General features: G+C 46.4%; 2 protein-coding genes across 4 annotated transcripts; one reads left to right on the top strand and one right to left on the bottom strand.

The window, feature by feature from the left end:
• Nucleotides 1-379: 379 nt before the first annotated feature.
• KLHL10 (kelch like family member 10) lies at nucleotides 380-12117 on the top strand. 3 transcript variants are annotated; one of them, XM_044999625.1, is made up of 6 exons: nucleotides 380-671; nucleotides 1274-1763; nucleotides 2887-3504; nucleotides 5582-5731; nucleotides 8361-8501; nucleotides 12007-12117. In XM_044999625.1, the coding sequence occupies exons 1-6, from the start codon at nucleotides 484-486 to the stop codon at nucleotides 12115-12117; spliced, it is 1698 nt and encodes a 565-aa protein (XP_044855560.1). In that variant the 5' UTR covers nucleotides 380-483. The 3 variants fall into 3 exon arrangements, with proteins under 3 accessions (XP_044855560.1, XP_044855561.1, XP_044855559.1); XM_044999626.1 differs by lacking the exon at nucleotides 12007-12117 and adding an exon at nucleotides 9057-9083; XM_044999624.1 differs by lacking the exon at nucleotides 12007-12117 and having other exon boundaries at nucleotides 8361-8764.
• On the bottom strand, nucleotides 8944-16336 carry KLHL11 (kelch like family member 11). The gene is made up of 2 exons (XM_044999934.1): nucleotides 15864-16336; nucleotides 8944-14376 (listed from the first exon to the last, which is right to left on the bottom strand). The coding sequence occupies exons 1-2, from the start codon at nucleotides 16334-16336 to the stop codon at nucleotides 12798-12800; spliced, it is 2052 nt and encodes a 683-aa protein (XP_044855869.1). The 3' UTR covers nucleotides 8944-12797.
• Nucleotides 16337-17593: the final 1257 nt, after the last annotated feature.

The raw sequence follows: 17593 nt of genomic DNA, 5'->3' as shown, positions 1-17593 counted from the left end.
GCCACTTAAGCTCTCTGTGCTGTAGCTTCCCCATCTGTAAAATGGGCATAATAATGGTTAAGACGCTCCCGATGGAGTAAAACTGTCTCCATAGACGTCATTATGCAATCCCACAAGGCTGAGAGCCATTGCTCGGTCTCTGTGAAACATCAGACGTATTTGGAATTCAAGCTCCAGTGTAGCTGTGCTGCCAGGCAAGCAGAGGCGGCGGGAGGGGGCCCCTTTTCCAAGGCAGAGACGCAAATATAAGTCGCCAAACAAGTTATCATTGCAGCCAGCCCCATTGATTTAGGGCAACTGTCCCAGCTGCTGCTAAGTGCAGGGAAGGTTCTAGAACCCGGCCCTGTCAGTGATCTCATTATCAGGCATGTTCTGGAACTTCTGGGCTAAATACGCATTTCAAAGAACATGTAGGAGGGGGAAGGAGAAAGCCCAGTAGCGCCTCAGAGAGGAGCTGCTTCTGCTGTCTCCAGGCTTGCGGACATGGATGACACCTCGGCTTCAGCGGGGTACTCCCACCCCCACATGGAGAGAAAGATGAGCGCCATGGCTTGCACAGTCTTCAACGAGCTTCGACTGGAAGGGAAACTCTGTGACGTGGTCATCAAAGTCAATGGTTTAGAGTTCAATGCCCACAAGAACATCCTATGTAGCTGCAGTTCCTACTTTAGGTCAGTGCTTGAAGCAAGCCAAGCAAGGGAACAGACGCAGTGACTGCCTGCTTGTCTAGCGTAATGGTTTTAAAATGGATTTGGGGTGGACGGAAACCCTGGAACTGGCATCCATTGTCTAGCCAGAGTCCCGATAATGGCCTAGAAACCAGTATCAGGCCACAGTCTAATATTTAACCGTAGCCCTGGAAACTGGTGTCCAGAATGTATCCACAGAGCAGGAACAGCATGGGAAGGGCCATTCTGGGATTCCCTACACTGCCCTGCCAAGATGCCTGGCTTCCTCCCACGTAAGCCAGAGGAGATTTCAGTTTCCCTCCGTTGTCTCTGCTGCAACCAGGCAGCCAGTCATTCTGCAGCTACTTATCCCCTGGGAACTCTCCCCAAGGCCCAAACTCATTTAACACAGGCCAACAAGCCAATCAGATGTTGGTCACTATTCTGTAGTCAGATTTAAAACCCAAGGTGAAAAGGTCCACCCTGCCATTGCTCATCCCCGAGTCGTCTATCCACCTGGAGTGGGAGCTGGTGAAGAAGGGATGTATACGTAAAACGGTAGATTTTGTGTAGGCTGTTTGGTTAAAGTGTTGCTTCTTTTCCAGGGCTTTGTTTACCAGTGGCTGGAACAACACGGAGAAGAGAGTGTATAATATCCCTGGCATTTCCCCGGACATGATGAAGCTAATTATTGAGTATGCCTATACTAGGACAGTCCCAGTCACTGCTGACAACGTGGAGCGGCTGCTGGCTGCAGCAGACCAGTTCAACATAATGGGCATTGTCAGGGGGTGCTGCGAGTTCTTAAAGTCTCAGCTGTGCTTGGAAAACTGCATTGGCATCTGCAAGTTCACAGAGTACTACCACTGCCCGGACCTGCGGCAGACGGCCTACATGTTCATCCTGCATAACTTCGAGGAAATGGTAAAGGTGTCTACGGAGTTTCTCGAGCTCTCGGTCAATGAGTTTAAAGACATCATTGAAAAGGACGAACTCAACGTGAAACAAGAAGATGCAGTGTTCGAGGCCATTCTCAAATGGATTTCCCATGAGCCCCAAACCAGGAAACAGTACATTTCAGTCTTGCTGCCTAAGGTCAGGTTTCTGCTGGTTGTCTCTCATGCTAAACAGTGGTGGATGGCGCTGGAAGGGGCTAGAGTAGCAGCTCCTTAAACTGAAGTTAGTGCACAGGAATGTATAACAGATAGCGGCTGTGCAAAGATTTTCCCACACTCAAGCTAGCTAGGCCCCAATCCTGTAACCAGATCCCTGTGAGGGAGCCTGGAGAGTCCACAGAGCTTCGCACAAGCACGGGGGCTGACCAGGATAGCAGCAAATCATTGCCAAGGAGCCAGAGGCTGTGGCGGGGGAAAGCTGGACTGTGGTACCAAGAATTTTCTTTAAACTAAGGAAATTAAATCCCCCCAAAACTTAGTTAACACAGTGTTAAGATTGCCCTGAGGGGCTGACTTAAACCACTGAGACCCAGGAGAAAACAAGATAATATGGATGACCCCCCCCCACCTTGCAATCTTAATTCGGCCTCCCACCAGAGCCCAGACACACCAATCACACACTCTAGCATTCTATCCTCATGGGTAGATTCATAGATTCATAGACTCTGGGACTGGAAGGGACCTCGAGAGGTCATCGAGTCCAGTCCCCTGCCCTCATGGCAGGACCAAATACTGTCTAGACCATCCCTGATAGACATTTATCTAACCTGCTCTTAACTATCTCCAGAGATGGAGATTCCACAACCTCCCTAGGCAGTTTATTCCAGTGTTTAACCACCCTGACAGTTAGGAACTTTTTCCTAATGTCCAACTTAAATCTCCCTTGCTGCAGTTTAAGCCCATTGCTTCTTGTTCTATCATTAGAACACATGAGCATTGTGGGATAAAGGCCAACACGAGATCCTTGCTAAGGCAACACTAGGGTTTAGGACAAGCGTTGCAAGCAGGAGCGACTTACACTTGGCCTGCACTCAGACACTGAGCCTGCTCCACACAAACCACCCCAGGGCCTGGGAAGTATGGTATTCCCATTAATAAGCCTCTCAGCCAGCCAGTCTTCCTTTCAGAGTCCCTGCTCCGACATGGTTGAAATCGAACTATTTCTAGCTGGCCAGTCCTGTAGTACATAAAAATCACCCGGAGACGGCTCTCCTGACCACCCACCCTCCATCTTGATTCCCGCCTCCCCTTTGCCTTTCCAGGTTCGACTAGCGCTGATGCATGCTGAGTATTTTATGAACAACGTTAAGATGCACGACTATGTAAAGGACAGTGAGGAATGCAAGCCTGTCATCATAAATGCACTGAAAGCCATGTATGATCTCAACATGAACGGCCCCTCAAGTTCCGATTTCACCAACCCGCTCACGAGGCCTCGCCTGCCCTATGCAATTTTGTTTGCTATTGGTGGATGGAGTGGGGGTAGCCCGACCAATGCCATTGAAACGTACGATGCCCGGGCAGACAGATGGGTGAATGTCACGTGTCAGCAGGAAAGCCCCCGGGCTTACCACGGTGCTGCCTATTTAAAAGGTTACGTCTATATCATTGGAGGATTCGACAGTGTGGACTATTTTAATAGCGTCAAACGGTTTGACCCACTTAAGAAAACATGGCACCAGGTTGCTCCCATGCACTCGAGACGCTGCTACGTGAGCGTCACCGTTCTTAACAACTTCATCTACGCCATGGGAGGATTCGACGGCTACGTGCGGCTCAACACAGCAGAACGGTACGAGCCAGAGACAAACCAGTGGACGCTGATTGCACCCATGCACGAACAGAGAAGCGACGCGAGTGCCACCACGTTGTACGGAAAGGTAAAAAGGACTTGAGCTTACGGAATGCAGCTGCTGCCATAGCCCTCCCCTCTGGTGAGCAAGAGAGCCGCCGTCAGTAGCATGGGAGCGTTAAAGAGTGCATGTTGTAATAGTCGCCTATAGAATCACTGGGAGTTACTGGAATGCAGAAGGAACCAAGGCCAGCACACACGTCCTGCAAACCCCCCAGATCAAATACAACATCTTAACACTAAGGCCTGGTCTACACCCAAAACTTAGGTCGACCCAGAAATGTCGCTCAGGGGTGTGGAAAATGCACACTTCCCAGAGACATGGTTAAGCTGATCTAAGCTGCGGCATAGAGACCACTAGATCCATGGAAGAATTCTTCCATCAATGTAGCTGCTGCCTCTTGTGAGGGTAGAGTAACTGCTATGATGGAAAAAACCCTTCTGTTGCTGTAGCACGTGTCTATACTACACGGCTGCAGCAGCACACCTGCAGTTCTGTACGTGTGCTGCTGTGGTGTCTGCAGTGTAGACGAACCCTAAGATACAGCACCATATATTGATGGAGGTGCTGTCTGCGCCCATAAGTACAATAGCCTGGACAGTCATTATTCTTTGTATTAGGGTAGGGGCTTCAGCTGAGGGCCCCATTGTTCTAAGCACCTCCAGCTGATCGTCTCAATGGATAAGGCAAAGGGAGGAAGGGGAAGCAAGAGGCATGTAAAGGGGAAGTGGTTTGCCCAGTCACCCTGCAGCTCAGTGGCAGAGCTGGGACTAGAACCCAGGTCCAGAGCAAAATTCTGCTTTTGAGCTACAACTGTTGATTTCAGGAGTGGTAGAGACGTGGTCTGGAGATACAAGCTGGCCATTGCTTGTTAATCTTTTTTCATAAGCTTCTCAAATTACAAACATTGGAAAAATACAAACGTTAAGCATGAAGAGGAAACAGGAGCAAAGGTACCTTTTGTAGCCGCTCCCCTTCTCTGACCGTAGCTGATGAAATCTGTGTCCCAGGACTGATGTGAGCACTCCCACGGACGCCCAGGTGTGGTTAGGATGTCCAAAGCTAGTAGAGGGGAGAGAGACTTACTCTGCATGTGCTAATATTGAGTTAATATTTTTTCCTGTTATAGAGCTATGCATGCAAAAATCTGTCATTAGAGCTCACATAATTTCAGTACAATTTTAGATGCAAAAATATTTTGTATTTGGTATATTTGCTAGAGACAGGCATGTAGCAAGATGATTAAAAAAAAATTAATCTGTAGAAGTTAAATGTTTTCAGGGTTTGGAAATGCAGCAGCTCAGGATCCTGGAGGTCAGAGTAGTACTGAGACCGCGTAACACAGAGCAGGGGACACTAGGAATCAGGAATGCTGAGCTGTAATTCAACTCGTCCATTGATTCAGAAGCTCGTCACTGGTCTGTTTTCCCTGGTTATGGCAGGTCCTTGGAGGGGGAGAGGAGGGCCTATGAAGTACATTTGTGATGAGCTTTGAAAATCTTGCTGAAAGGAGCTGTAGCCGTGGAAAGTGTAACAGACACGCCCACCGGACTGGTGATCTCTCTGTCACTCTCCACTTCCCAACTAACCCTTTAGACACCGGTACGACAGACCTTGGCTGTCCAAGAACAGAAGGGCACAAACATACGAATGTGGAGAAGATTAGAATAGGGGACTGCAACCTCTTACTCCTGCTGTTCAGCTAGAGCAGTGGGGGGTTCTCAACCTTTCGTACTGGTGACCCCTTTCACACAGCAAGCCTCTGAGTGCGACCCCCCCTTATAAATATATAAAAAAGTGTTTTTAATTTAACACTATTATAAATGCTGGAGGCAAAGTGGGGCTTAGGGTGGAGGTTGACAGCTCGCGACCCCCATGTAATAATTTAATGACCCCGAGGTATCCCAACTCCCCGAGCTAGAGGATTCCTAGTACTTCTATAGAACTCCCATCTCAAGAAACCGAAGTCCAAACTCAGTTCCCCCGTGGTCAATCACTGCATTTGCATTAACCCTGGCCCAGGAAAAGAGGATATTCCAAAACAGAATAGGATCGTTTCATTTCACACCCCACAAATAGAAATATTGTAATCTTTTTAAAACAGGTCTATATATGTGGTGGGTTCAATGGAAATGAATGCCTATTCACAGCTGAAGCATATGATGCTAAGACAAACCAATGGACACTAATCGCACCAATGAGAAGCAGAAGAAGTGGAATAGGAGTAATAGCTTACGGAGAACACGTCTATGCGGTAAGGTGACAGCTGTTGGCTTTCATTATGGTGGATGTACGTGTGGCTTTCCCTCTAGTTAAAGTGCTGGAGCAGTGCTCATACATTTCATTCACTCTCTGTCTACGGGTGAGATTTCAAGAGGCAAGGCTGAGCAAAAATGAACGAACCACTTATTGAGAAGGGGCAGAATAAAATGCATTTTTCCTCCATTTAAAACATAAAACATAAGAACAGCCAGACGGGGTCAGACCAAAGGTCCATCTAGCCCAGTATCCTGTCTACTGACAGTGGCCAATGCCAGGTGCCCCAGAGGGAATGAACAGAACAGGGAATCATCAAATGATCCATCCCCTGCCACCCATTCCCAGCTTCTGGCAAACAGAGGCTGGGGACACCGTCCCTGCCCATCCGGGCTAATAGCCATTGATGATCCTCCATGAACGTATCTAGTTCTTTTTTGAACCTTGTAATAGTCTTGGCTTTGACAACATCCTCTGGCAAGGAGTTCCCCAGACTGACTGTGCATTGTTTGAAAAAATGCTTCCTTTTGTTTGTTTTAAACCTGCTGCCTATTAATTTCATTTGGTGACTCCTAGTTCTTGTGTTATGACAAGGAGTAAATAACACTTATTGACTTTCTCCACACCAGTCATGATTTTATAGACCTCTATCATCTCCCCCCTTAGTCGTCTCTTTTCTAAGCTGAACAGTCCCAGTCTTATTAATCTCTCCTCATATGGGAGCCGCTTCATACCTCTAAAAAAAGTTTTGAAATGATTTTAACAGCTACAGCTTTGAACTGAAGTTTGGCAGAGAATTAGCCCTGATGGAGAAATGTCTTTCATGGTCCTACTGAAGACATTTAACAGGTCCAATACCTTGAGAAATGCTGTTCCTGGATGCTCCCTACTCAGTCTTTATTTCTAACCAGTGTCATGAGCAATAGGCTACCACTGTACACAGAACCGTCCCTAGGAGGGTGCGGGCCCAGGACAACCCCCAGCCCCCCAGGCCCCACTCCACCCCATCCCCCAAGCCCCTGCCCTGCCCCACCTCTTTCCAGCTTTCACCACCTTCCCCAAGCAACGCTGGGAGCTGGCGGGGCAGGCTGGGGCTAGGTCACTCGCTGCTGCCAGCACCAGGCCCCCTGCTAACCCCCCAGGCTGCCCTGGACCCTGTGTCCCAAAGCATGGGGCTCCCCAAAGTGCAGAGTGGTTGCCCTGGTTCATCCTATGGACGGGATGGCTCTGACTGTACCTATACAGCATACGGAGGAAAGCTATCTCAATTATGGTGCAGCTGTTAAGGTGGGAATTGAGGGAGGCACATGTAGTGAACATACAGAAGAACCTCAGAGTTACAAACAGACCAGTGAACCACACAGCTCATTTGGAACCGGAAGTACACAATCAGGCAGCAGCAGAGACAAAAAACCAAATACAGTAGAGTACTGTGTTAAATGTAAACAACTAAAAGAAAATAAAGGGAAAGCAGCATTTTTCTTCTATATGGTTAAGGTTTCAAAGCTGTGGTAAGTCAATGTTCAGTTGTAAACTTTTGAAAGAACCATCATGTTTTGTTAAGAGTTAAGAACTACCTCCATTCCTGAGGTGTCATAACTCTGAGGTTCCTCTTGCTTCAGTGAATGAAGTGTGCACTCATCAGCTACTCACATTTTCATGGAATAGGGTTTTCTGATTCTCCTTAGGCATTTAGTTCCAGATTAGGACTTTTGCACTAAGTTATACTCATCCCTTTGTGTACAAGCAGTAAGATCAATATCCTCAAATACAATATAAAAGTTGACCTATAACCTTAGAATGTTGTATACAATGAAGAGAACATTTTTACAACATACCCCAGATGAACAATCTAGAGGAAATGAAAGTTTAGAATATGAATGTCTCCTAAATTAATAGGTAACTACTCTATTCAGCTGTCTCATTCCCCAAAATTTCACCTAAAATAGGCTGTGCACGTGTCATGTTTATAGCTCAACTGTTTAACCTCCAGTAACATCTAAGGAGGTAATGGAGCTGAGAAAGGTTGGTACTGACAGTTATTGAAATAAATATCCAAGAGAATTTATATGAAGTCAGAAAGATAATGGAATATTTTGAACAGGTAGGCATCAATTGTGACAAGAGGCTACACATATCCAAGGTTGTAGAAAACTGAATTGTATTGTGTTTGAGAAATATGATTAATTTGGAATACTGTTAGAATGTTGCACTTGGAACCTTATTTATTTCCCCACTTTGAATGCTTGACTTCACAACCTTACAATTCTCTTCATGTAGTTTTTAAGTGAATTTTGGATTATTTCTACTTAACTCATATACATCCTGTGCCTTTGCCTCCTTTAGATGTAAGAATGTAAAATCTGACTATTCCAACAAACATTTTTGGCAGTTAGATTTTACTATAACTAGAAAGAACCAAGTAGTAGTCTGCAGTACGTGAACATGCAGAATTAAGGGTCTGATCTTCAGAAGTACTGAATACTCACACTTCTAGTCAGTGAAGCTGAATATGCACAGAATTTGGCCTACTGAATATACATGAATCCTAACCCATGTAACAATTCAGCCACCTAATGCAGGCCCTTCCTCAGCTAGTAAACTCCATATTTCTTTGATGTCTACAGGTAGGAGGCTTTGACGGCGCCAACCGTCTTCGGAGTGCAGAAGCCTACAATCCAGTTGCCAACACCTGGCGTACAATCCCAACCATGTTTAATCCCCGTAGTAATTTTGGCATTGAAGTGGTGGATGACCTTCTGTTTGTGGTGGGTGGCTTTAATGGTTTCACTACCACATTCAATGTTGAATGTTATGATGAAAAGACTGATGAGTGGTATGATGCCCATGACATGAGCATATACCGTAGTGCTTTGAGCTGCTGTGTGGTGCCAGGACTAGCCAATGTTGGGGAGTATGCTGCCAGACGAGACAACTTTATAGGATTATCACAGCGAGATGAAGTCAAGTACTCCTCTTCGACAAGTACCCTACCTGTATGAATAGCTCCACTTAGCTAATAAAGTCTTCTAAGCAAGAACTGTATGTATTCACTTTTTAAAATAAAAGCAATTGGATACAAACTCACAGGAATAGTCAGTCCTGGAAATTGTTTCATTCAATGGAGCCAGACATCTATCATTTACAAACATGGGTTATAGTGCTAAATAGTGCATACCTGGCAAAAAAGCATATGGAAGACCACAATAATAGAGAAATAAAAAACTTTTATTACAACAAAACATTAGAACAATGTTTAGTTTCAAGAACTTAAATATTACAATATTCTTTGTTTCAAACAGAAACTCTACTTTACCTTACAGGAAGCAATGTAATTCTTCCTGGTATGGAGGTTACTGCTTGTCCAAGCAATTGCAGAAGCCTGCACTAAAACTGACAGAAGAGAACAGCTGCCTTATAGGTCATGGGATCCAGAGTGATGTGGATCCATGAGGAATATCTATGACTATTAATGTTCTTCAGACATCTAGTTATTTCTACATTTAACATTAATGTACTTTATAGGATTATATCCTCAAGAGTGCTTGTATTAGGAAGCTTCCCCTAAACTGGTTATATTAAAGATGATTATATTCTATTTGAGACATGGCTGAAAATAAAGCTAAGCCATACAAATACACTTACCGGTATATTAACTGGGTCCTTTACAAACAAGTCTAACACTACAGTATACTATTGTAATTTCAGGTCAAAAGGCCCTTAAACTTTGTTAATCTGCACAATGCAGTCTGCCTCTAGTAAACATAAATATACATTGATGCAATAGTCCTGTTATTTTACTGTTTACTGTAATGGAAAAATAATTTGAGGATAACATCAATAAGCAGTAGCAGAGAATACTTAGTGCATATATTCAATATGTTTGGGGTAGTGTCCTTCCAACTTTGTGCAAGAGAAGTATTAAAAATACATACAAAACATTTACTTACTAATAGACCATTCAGGTTGTTATAAAATACTATGTACACATATGGCACCTAAAAATGATTACACTGCCAGTCTAGCTGGTCAGAGGTTTATGCTACTTCACTAATATTCTGAACAGAAAGATAGGACATAGACTATGCATTTCATGGCATGTGTTTAGTACAGCAAAAAAGGTATGATTGTCTTAAACGGCAGAATAGTCTGAATATTCTACCTGATTTTTTTCTTAATGAAAGAGAGACAGGAGTCAGTTTAGTTATGCTTACTGGATATAGGTGTAAGATTCTTGTTAGTTTAACTACCCTGCTGTAACTATAGCTGAAGAGTGCCCAGAGTGTTTTACATGTACCGCCACGCTACGCTAATCAAGGGTCACAAGGAACTTGTTAAATGGCTGACAGGTTAGTGGACTAAGCTAGATCCACAGTCAACACACATTTTAAGTTTTCTACATCTTATAACAACTACTTTGTGTACAAAGGGCAGTGAGACTTTTTGTTTAAAAACACGTGCGCATATGCCATTGAGCCACATAAATTCAATGTAAAAAAGCCTATTTAAAAATGAAGAGGTCACCTGGAACTGGCATTATAAAAAGACTGCCATGAAATTGACTATGCTCCATAGTGCCCATCACTCATCATGCAAACTGAACACACCGGAAGTGAGATAAAGTGCATCACATGATAAACCAGGGCTGGCATTCACAAGTTAGACCACCCAGGCATGAAGTTATTTTTACATCTTCATTTAAGAATTTTAAGATCTCTAAGATGTACAAAAGCCAAAAGTTATTTCATGGCAAGGGCTGTTATTAATTTTTGTTATAACCAAACAAGATCATGCTTGTGCATCCGCTGGCCTAGGTTGATCTGTGGTGATATGCAACTCGAAGATTTTGCTTAGATTGCAATTAAAATATGATAATCGTGATATTTTACAACCAAATACTCTATCAGCACTGTTGATAAACTACATTCCTCAGCACCTTACCAAATGAATTCATGCAGGTCTTTCAGAGCCAACAACTTCTGGATGTCAGCTTTGAACTTGAATAAGCTAACTGATTTCCCCTCTTAAACAGGTGAGGCCTGCCTTGCAAATTTCGACCTGCCCGCTTGCTCTTGCAGCGTAATTCGAAAGCCAAGTAAAATCCAGCATGAGGGTATTAGCACATAATTAGATTGTATCTGAGCTGTTACATTTTCATGGCAATTTTTACAAGCCTGGATTAGTCTGAATATTACAGCAAGGCAAGTTAATGATACAGAAAATGTCAAGTGAATTTCAAGAGGAAATATTAAGGGTCATATGCAAGTCAGAAAAACCTGTACACATCATGCAGTTGAAAGACTTACCTAGTATTTCAGACATGATCTAGACTGCCTGCTGAATTGGAAAATGAGAAGTGTCAGTTCAGGAAGTTAAACTTTGAAAAAGGGTAAAATGTTTAGAAGAGCTTTCCAAAATTAGCTGCCCCCATTTAAGACACTCTACCATAAAATGAACATTAGAAAGTAAGCAGCTTTTTCAGCAATGTTTGACTGTGTAGACATTTGGGATACCCTTGTTACTACTCCTTTCCTTTCCCTAAAATCCTGAGTTAGGCCTACAGTGGAAATAATCCAAACAGTTAAATAAAGGGAAGGTTCAGAAGAAGAGGAGGTAGAAAGGACAATGGAATTCACAAGAAATAATTGAGCAACTTTCACAATGAGAATAAGGGGAGAGGGCTTAGTTGGATGGTTGCTTCCGGGCAATGATACTTCCATGGGACAATGTGTTGGATATTTCCCTTACAGAATATTGTATTAAGTAATCTAGAACCAACACGGCCCTATTCATAAAACAATCTCAGACGTCAAAAAATTAAATAGCTTAATTTCACCCGCAATCATCTATAAATGCTGCAAACAGAATAAATGGAGAATTCAAACATTTGAAGACTGTGAAGGCTTAAGATCCCTAAAAGCTTCTTATTGGCAATTAGATTTTAAGAACTGATTGTTCCACTTCAACAGAAACAAGTGCTAATTTGTTAGGGAACAGTGCGGCACTGCTACTCTAAGTTTATAGAGAAAAATATATCGACGGCAAAAAAGTATTGATTGTCAAAGGCAGGCTGGATACAGGTTCATTTTTCAAACTCTTACTGGAATTAAATGTGTGTCATGTTCGGGAAAAAAACTTAAAGTAGCTCCATTTTTAATATCCTGCTATGAAATAATTTTGCTTTTAGTAATCCCTAATGTCCTCAGATATTTTAGAAGTGGACAGTTACTTTTTTACTGTTAACATTTTTACTGTTTTCACTCATTTAATCAGGTTGATTGTTTGTCTAAGTTTCTAATCAAGCTGACAAAGAAGAGACCCAGAAACATGAAGGATGTCCAGATAGTGAAATCATCCCAAGTGCTGTCTCAAATGCCATTTTAGTAAGTCTCTGATGTTTTACCAATCATTTGTTATAAGTAAACTCTGGCATTTCTACAATATACAGAAACAAAGTATTTAACACACACAGAGAAACATCCTGAAGTAATTTTATGAAAAAAGATTGTGCTTTTATTTGTATATAACAGGTATTCCTAACTATTGCATGTGCCTTCAGTTTTGGATAACTAAGTGCACGGATGCCAATGGTATGTGAATTTCAGCTACTCAGGAGAAGAGAAGCTAAAGGAATATCAATATGTAAGTGCAAATAAAATTGGTGCTTTAAGAATACAGCTGTTTGTTTTTTAAATTGAAGGAACTGTTGACAGACTAACTCCATATAAATCCTTGAAAATGAGGGTTGGACAAGAGAATTAACAGATTCTGCATTAAATTTTCTTAAAGTGTCAGGCATTTCATCACATCCCCTTAATAGGAATTTAGTTTTCCTGGGCTACTGTATGCTCCTCTCAATGATACATAAGAAAGCGGGATTTTAAGTGTTTGTTAACTATTTCCCATCCTCAGTATTTAAGTAAAGATGTGACTTTTATGCATCAAACCAGCAACCAGTTCAGTTATCCAAATCCTAATATATGATGGCAATGTATTGAGCCTTATAAAATAGATAGCACCGTATTTCTTAAACCAGGTTTATTAGAGGAATGGTCTTCCATGAATTAGCACTCAATCTGTGAGCGGGGCATTCTTCGCAAGCTTAAAGAATGCCGATGTATTTCCTGCATCTGCCGTATTCTATCCTTTTGCCACATCAAATTTTGTGGCATAGGGTATCTTTGCGTACCATGTAAGCATCTGAATGGGATTCTTACATGGCAGGCTGTTGCTCTACAGCGAGGCTGTGGCATGGGAGGGAGAAGCATCCATCGCTTTCTCTCAGCACAATAACGATAGGCCTCTTTTCTGTATTGCTTATCTATATCATCACTGTTCTTCCACCCACCAATGATGAAAACATCATCTTTAAAATAGCAAATGGCCGCCCCTTCAATGCTAAGAACTTCTGGAGGTAAACTTTCAAGAATCTCCTCTGGTATTCTGCCAGAGATCTTTCTCTTAGCCTCTTCATTATCTATGGGGTAACTCTTGGGGCAGCATGATGCTGTCTGGTAAAAGTTTGTGTTGGCAACAGACATCTGAAAAGAGCAGTAATTATCAATGAGTGGCAGAGACTCGATGTCTTGCCAGTGCCTTGTCTCCGTGTCATATCTGGTAATGACTGCCCTTAAACCATCTTCACTATCATCAACTGGGGTTCGAGCAGCAATGTAAACAAATCGATCTTCTACGGTGACTGCTTTGACATCACGTAAGATCTTTGGGGCCGACTCCAGGTTGTGCCATTTGTCTTGCTCGGGATTGTAAATGGTTACATCTTTAAAGCCAGGACTGAAGTTACCATGTCCACCAATACTGTACAAGTTCCCCTTGACTTCAGTGAGGCCAAAAGAATGCTTTCTGGTTATCAGATGAGAGACTTGCTCCCAGACATTTCTGTTGGGGTTGTACTTTTCTACAGTCTTGGCAAAGCCAGGTTCCATGGAGCCAGCCACATAAACATATGATTCTGTGACAGCAACAGCATGTCCATCAAGGTGATTATGTATGTGAGGTAAGTTTACCCACCTATCTTCATCGATGAAATACCCCACACACTCACTTAAATAATCCCCTCCCTCTGACACACCACCAATCACCATGATGACATCCATGTTCTGCCCATAGCGAGGCAGCAATGCTACAGGATAAGCAGAATGTTTTAAATTACCAGACTGCAAGTTCTCAGCTCTCAGGGCATGACTTTCCACAGCTTCAGACACTAATTTAAGACAGGCTTCATTACTGGATACTAGCCTTTCAGATTTGACATGCCGGGTAAGGTAAGTGGGTTTCATCTGAGACAGTCTGAGCAGTTTAAAGAGTTCTTCAAAGTACCTCTCTCTTTCGTCAGCGTTTCTCTGAACCCACTTTAAGACAGTCTCAAAAAGAACTTCTTCAGAGTCCACTGTGATTTCCAAGTCTGAAAGCCAGTCTCTGATGAGGTGAAAGGGTAACGTGTAGAACTCTTCATCTTGGATAACTTTGCAGAAGTTTCTTCTTATCATGTCTGCGGCTTTCAGGGCAAGCTGGTTCAAGGAATACATATGAGCTAAGCTATGAATAGCCACACAGTTGGAGAGATTCAGTTTTTTCTTCAGAAACTCTCCACAGAATTCCTTTAACCGCATCAATAAAAACCTGAAGAGCAAACAAAGATGAGTTAATACATGAACTGAGGGGAGTGAGGTTAAATCCAATCATATATCTTTAATTAATAAGTGTTTATACTGCACAACAGCCAAGTTCCTGATGTACTTTAGGAAGTCAATGTTACATAATTGTTCTTTTAACAGTTCCCTTTAGCCATCTTGTAGCCAATAGACACATTCAAGGGCTGCAAGACAAATTGGAATACTGGCTCTGTTCACTAGGTATATTAACTGCTGGTGGAATGGGGGCACCTATTAGATCAGTACATTTAAGTTCAGATGCCTCCAACCAGTCCACTGTAACCTCTAGTGAATCATTCCTAAGGGAGATGAATTTGGTATGTCCAATCTCCAGGGTGCAGCTCAGGGAAGCTCTCTGGAGGTTAGGAATGCTGTGCATGACATGTGCCCACTCCCTGAAGGGAAGCTTTGATCCCTTCACCTTCAGAGAATTCAGGAGCTGTACAATTTAGCTAGAAGAGAAGGGCCTAATTACAAGGGTACAGAGATGAGAAGATGGAATAACAGGATCCTGCTGCTATAGGAAGGACATAAGGACTCAGGAGAGCATGTCACTGCTCCACCCCCACTACCGATGATCCCTCCACATCTCCCCTGCCAGCTCCAGCATCCTCCCCGCTCATTCCAATGTAACCACTTTATGAGTAGCTGTGGTCCTCCAAGCTCCCTCTCTTGCCCACCACCTCCAACCCACCATTTCCCATCATCTCCGCACTTCACTTACTAGCCACCTCCATCACCTTCTCCCTTGCCCCTTCACCTGCGTGCCTGGGCTACACCAGCTTTTACCTTTCTCCAGTGTGCCTCTCTGCTCCCTCACCTGCCTTTCTCCCCGCCCCATCCCAGCCACCACTCTAGCTACAAACAAACCAGACTGTTGCCTAGGGTGACAGATTTAGCCTGGCCACCCCAAATTTGAGTGCCACCCCATGCTGCACTAGATCAAAACGGAAAAATGGACGGGCCAAGTCTACCATAGGACTGGGGGGGGTGGTAACACATTGAAGTTTTGCAGGGGGTGGAGATGGGGCAGATTGCCTTAGGCAGCCTCTGGCCAATCTCTTCCCTCCAGTCACCTGTCAGCCACCTCCTTCCCCGCCCCCCTCACCTGTGGGCCACCTCAGCCCACCCCTGCCTGCCCAAGCCCCCAGCCCACTTCCTGCCCTTCCCAGCCTACCCCCTCACCTGTCAGCTACCCCGGCCCACCCCCACCTCCTACCCTGCTCCCCCTCACCTGTCAGCTACCCCGGCCCATCCCCACCTCCGGCCCCCCCCTGCCCCCTCACCTGTCAGCCACCCCGGCCCACCCCCACCTCCTGCCCCCCCCTCACCTGTCAGCCACCCCGGCCCACCCCCACCTCCTGCCGGCCACTCCTGCCCTGCCCCCCCGGCCCGCCCCCTCACCTGTCCACCACCCCGGCCCACCCCCACCTCCTGCCCGCCCCGCCCCCTCACCTGTCGGCCATCTCCAGCACCTCGTGCACGTTGCCCGGGCTGACGCGGATGCTGCCCGTGTACATGAAGCCGACCACCGCCTCCACCGTGTCCGGCTCGGGCCCCCCCTCCGAGCTCCACTTGCGCAGCTCCACCCGCCCGGAGCGCGACTCGGCGAAGCCGCCCGACAGCAGCGGGGTGAAGTAGTCGGTGGCGGCGGCCAGCACGGAGCGGTGGGCGCGGAACTCGCGCAGCGGCCCGGCGCCGCCCCCGAAGGCCAGGGTGATGTCGCAGAAGAGGTCGAGGCGGCGCTGCTCGTTCTGCCGCCAGGCCAGCTCGCCGCAGTGCGCCGGGCACGCGAACTCCTCCGCCTCCGCCTCGCCGCCGCCGCCGGCCCCCTCCGCGCCCGGCCCGCCGCCCTCCGGGCCCGCCTCCTCCGCGCCTTCCCCCGCGGGCCCGGGCTGCGCCTGAGGCGAGGCCGCCGCCGCCGCCATCTTGCCCGCTCGCCAACGGCTCCCAGCGAGACCCGCGGGCGCCGCCGGAAGGACGTGGAGTAGCGCGGCGCTGGGCGTGCGCGCACCCCGACAGGCGGCGGTGGCGCGCGCGCGCCGCCTCACGCTGACGGGGGGAGGAGCTGTACGCGGGAAAGGGGCGGGCTCGGCTCCGCCCCCGCCCCCTCTCAGCTTTCGCCTCAGGGACTTCTAGCACCGGGGGGTCCGCGGGTTCGAATCCCGGTGGGGACTCGGGCGGGTGCGCGCGCATGTCCCCTTGCCTCAGTTTCCCTCTGTGTAAAAGGGCGCTAAGTCGGTTGGAGGGGTGTAGCTTTGCCTCACTGGCACGAGGAAGGGGCAGGTTCAGGTAGCTTGGTGGGAGGCCAAGGAGCGGTCAGTGTCCCCCAGCTCTCCTTGGTGGAGGGCAGCCAGGCACTACACACCCTCACTGGCTCCCGGCCTGGCAGAAGCCCCCTCCCCCATTTCTGAGCCAGCAGTTCCCTCCCCCCATGCACCCCACCTAACGCTCCAGCCGCCCCCCTTGGCAGCAGGCCCGTGGGCCTCCCCCGGACCAGGCCCGTGGTGCTGGCGTGCCTGAGGAAAAGTCACGCCGGGGCCCTGCTCTGCTCCCCGGCATCCTCCCTGCTGGATCCACACGCGACAGAGGCAGGTAGGACTGTGCCTTCAGCACACGGGGCCCTGGCTGCAAGGGGGCTGGACAGCAAGGTCAAGGAGGCAGGTTGGTGGGGGCTGAGGCCCTGGGCTAAGGTGAGCAGAGATGCTGGGGCTGGCTGGGATAGCCTCCTGCGTCCAGAGACATCACTTCTCGTGCACCTGGAACCTCTCCACCTGCAAGACACAGGCGCCAGTCAGGTGGCACAGGGCTTGGTTTATTAGAACCCATCGGGTCACCTCTGAAGTAATATTACAGAAGGGACATCCCGCCCCAGTGTGATTTGATAGGGAGACCTATCTGGGAACCTCTGTCTTACAGTGTGTGTCTCATTGCTGGGGAATCCAGTTGTGCAGACAGCACTTGCTGTATCTGTGCCAAATGCTCCCTACCTACGGTACCCACTTGTCAAAGCTCAAGTGTACCTTTACCCATAATCTCATGCAGTTCATCAAGCCCAAGGGAAGTTTTGATCCATATTCTCCTCATTTCAATCTCTCTCTCTCTCTCTCTCTCTTCATTGGGGAGTTTTGCAGCATAGGGTCTTTACTAGGATGGCACAAGGCATTACTAATTTTCCTGTTTTC

Source organism: Mauremys mutica, chromosome 25 (assembly GCF_020497125.1).
Source record: "Mauremys mutica isolate MM-2020 ecotype Southern chromosome 25, ASM2049712v1, whole genome shotgun sequence".
Taxonomy (NCBI): Eukaryota; Metazoa; Chordata; order Testudines; family Geoemydidae; genus Mauremys; species Mauremys mutica.
The sequence above is the reverse complement of the archived record's forward strand: the minus strand, read 5'-3'. Positions and strand labels throughout refer to the sequence as shown.

Bases quoted from the DNA above. Each gene is read 5' to 3' on its own strand.
- KLHL10 (XM_044999624.1), top strand. From the start codon at position 484: ATGGATGACACCTCGGCTTCAGCGGGGTACTCCCACCCCCACATGGAG. The intron at 1,764-2,886 runs GTCAGGTTTCTG...TTGCCTTTCCAG, and splicing joins TTTCAGTCTTGCTGCCTAAG to GTTCGACTAGCGCTGATGCA. The intron at 3,505-5,581 runs GTAAAAAGGACT...TTTTTAAAACAG, and splicing joins CCACCACGTTGTACGGAAAG to GTCTATATATGTGGTGGGTT.
- KLHL11 (XM_044999934.1), bottom strand. From the start codon at position 16,336: ATGGCGGCGGCGGCGGCCTCGCCTCAGGCGCAGCCCGGGCCCGCGGGG. The intron at 14,377-15,863 runs GTGAGGGGGCGG...TTTGCTCTTCAG, and splicing joins GTGCTGGAGATGGCCGACAG to GTTTTTATTGATGCGGTTAA.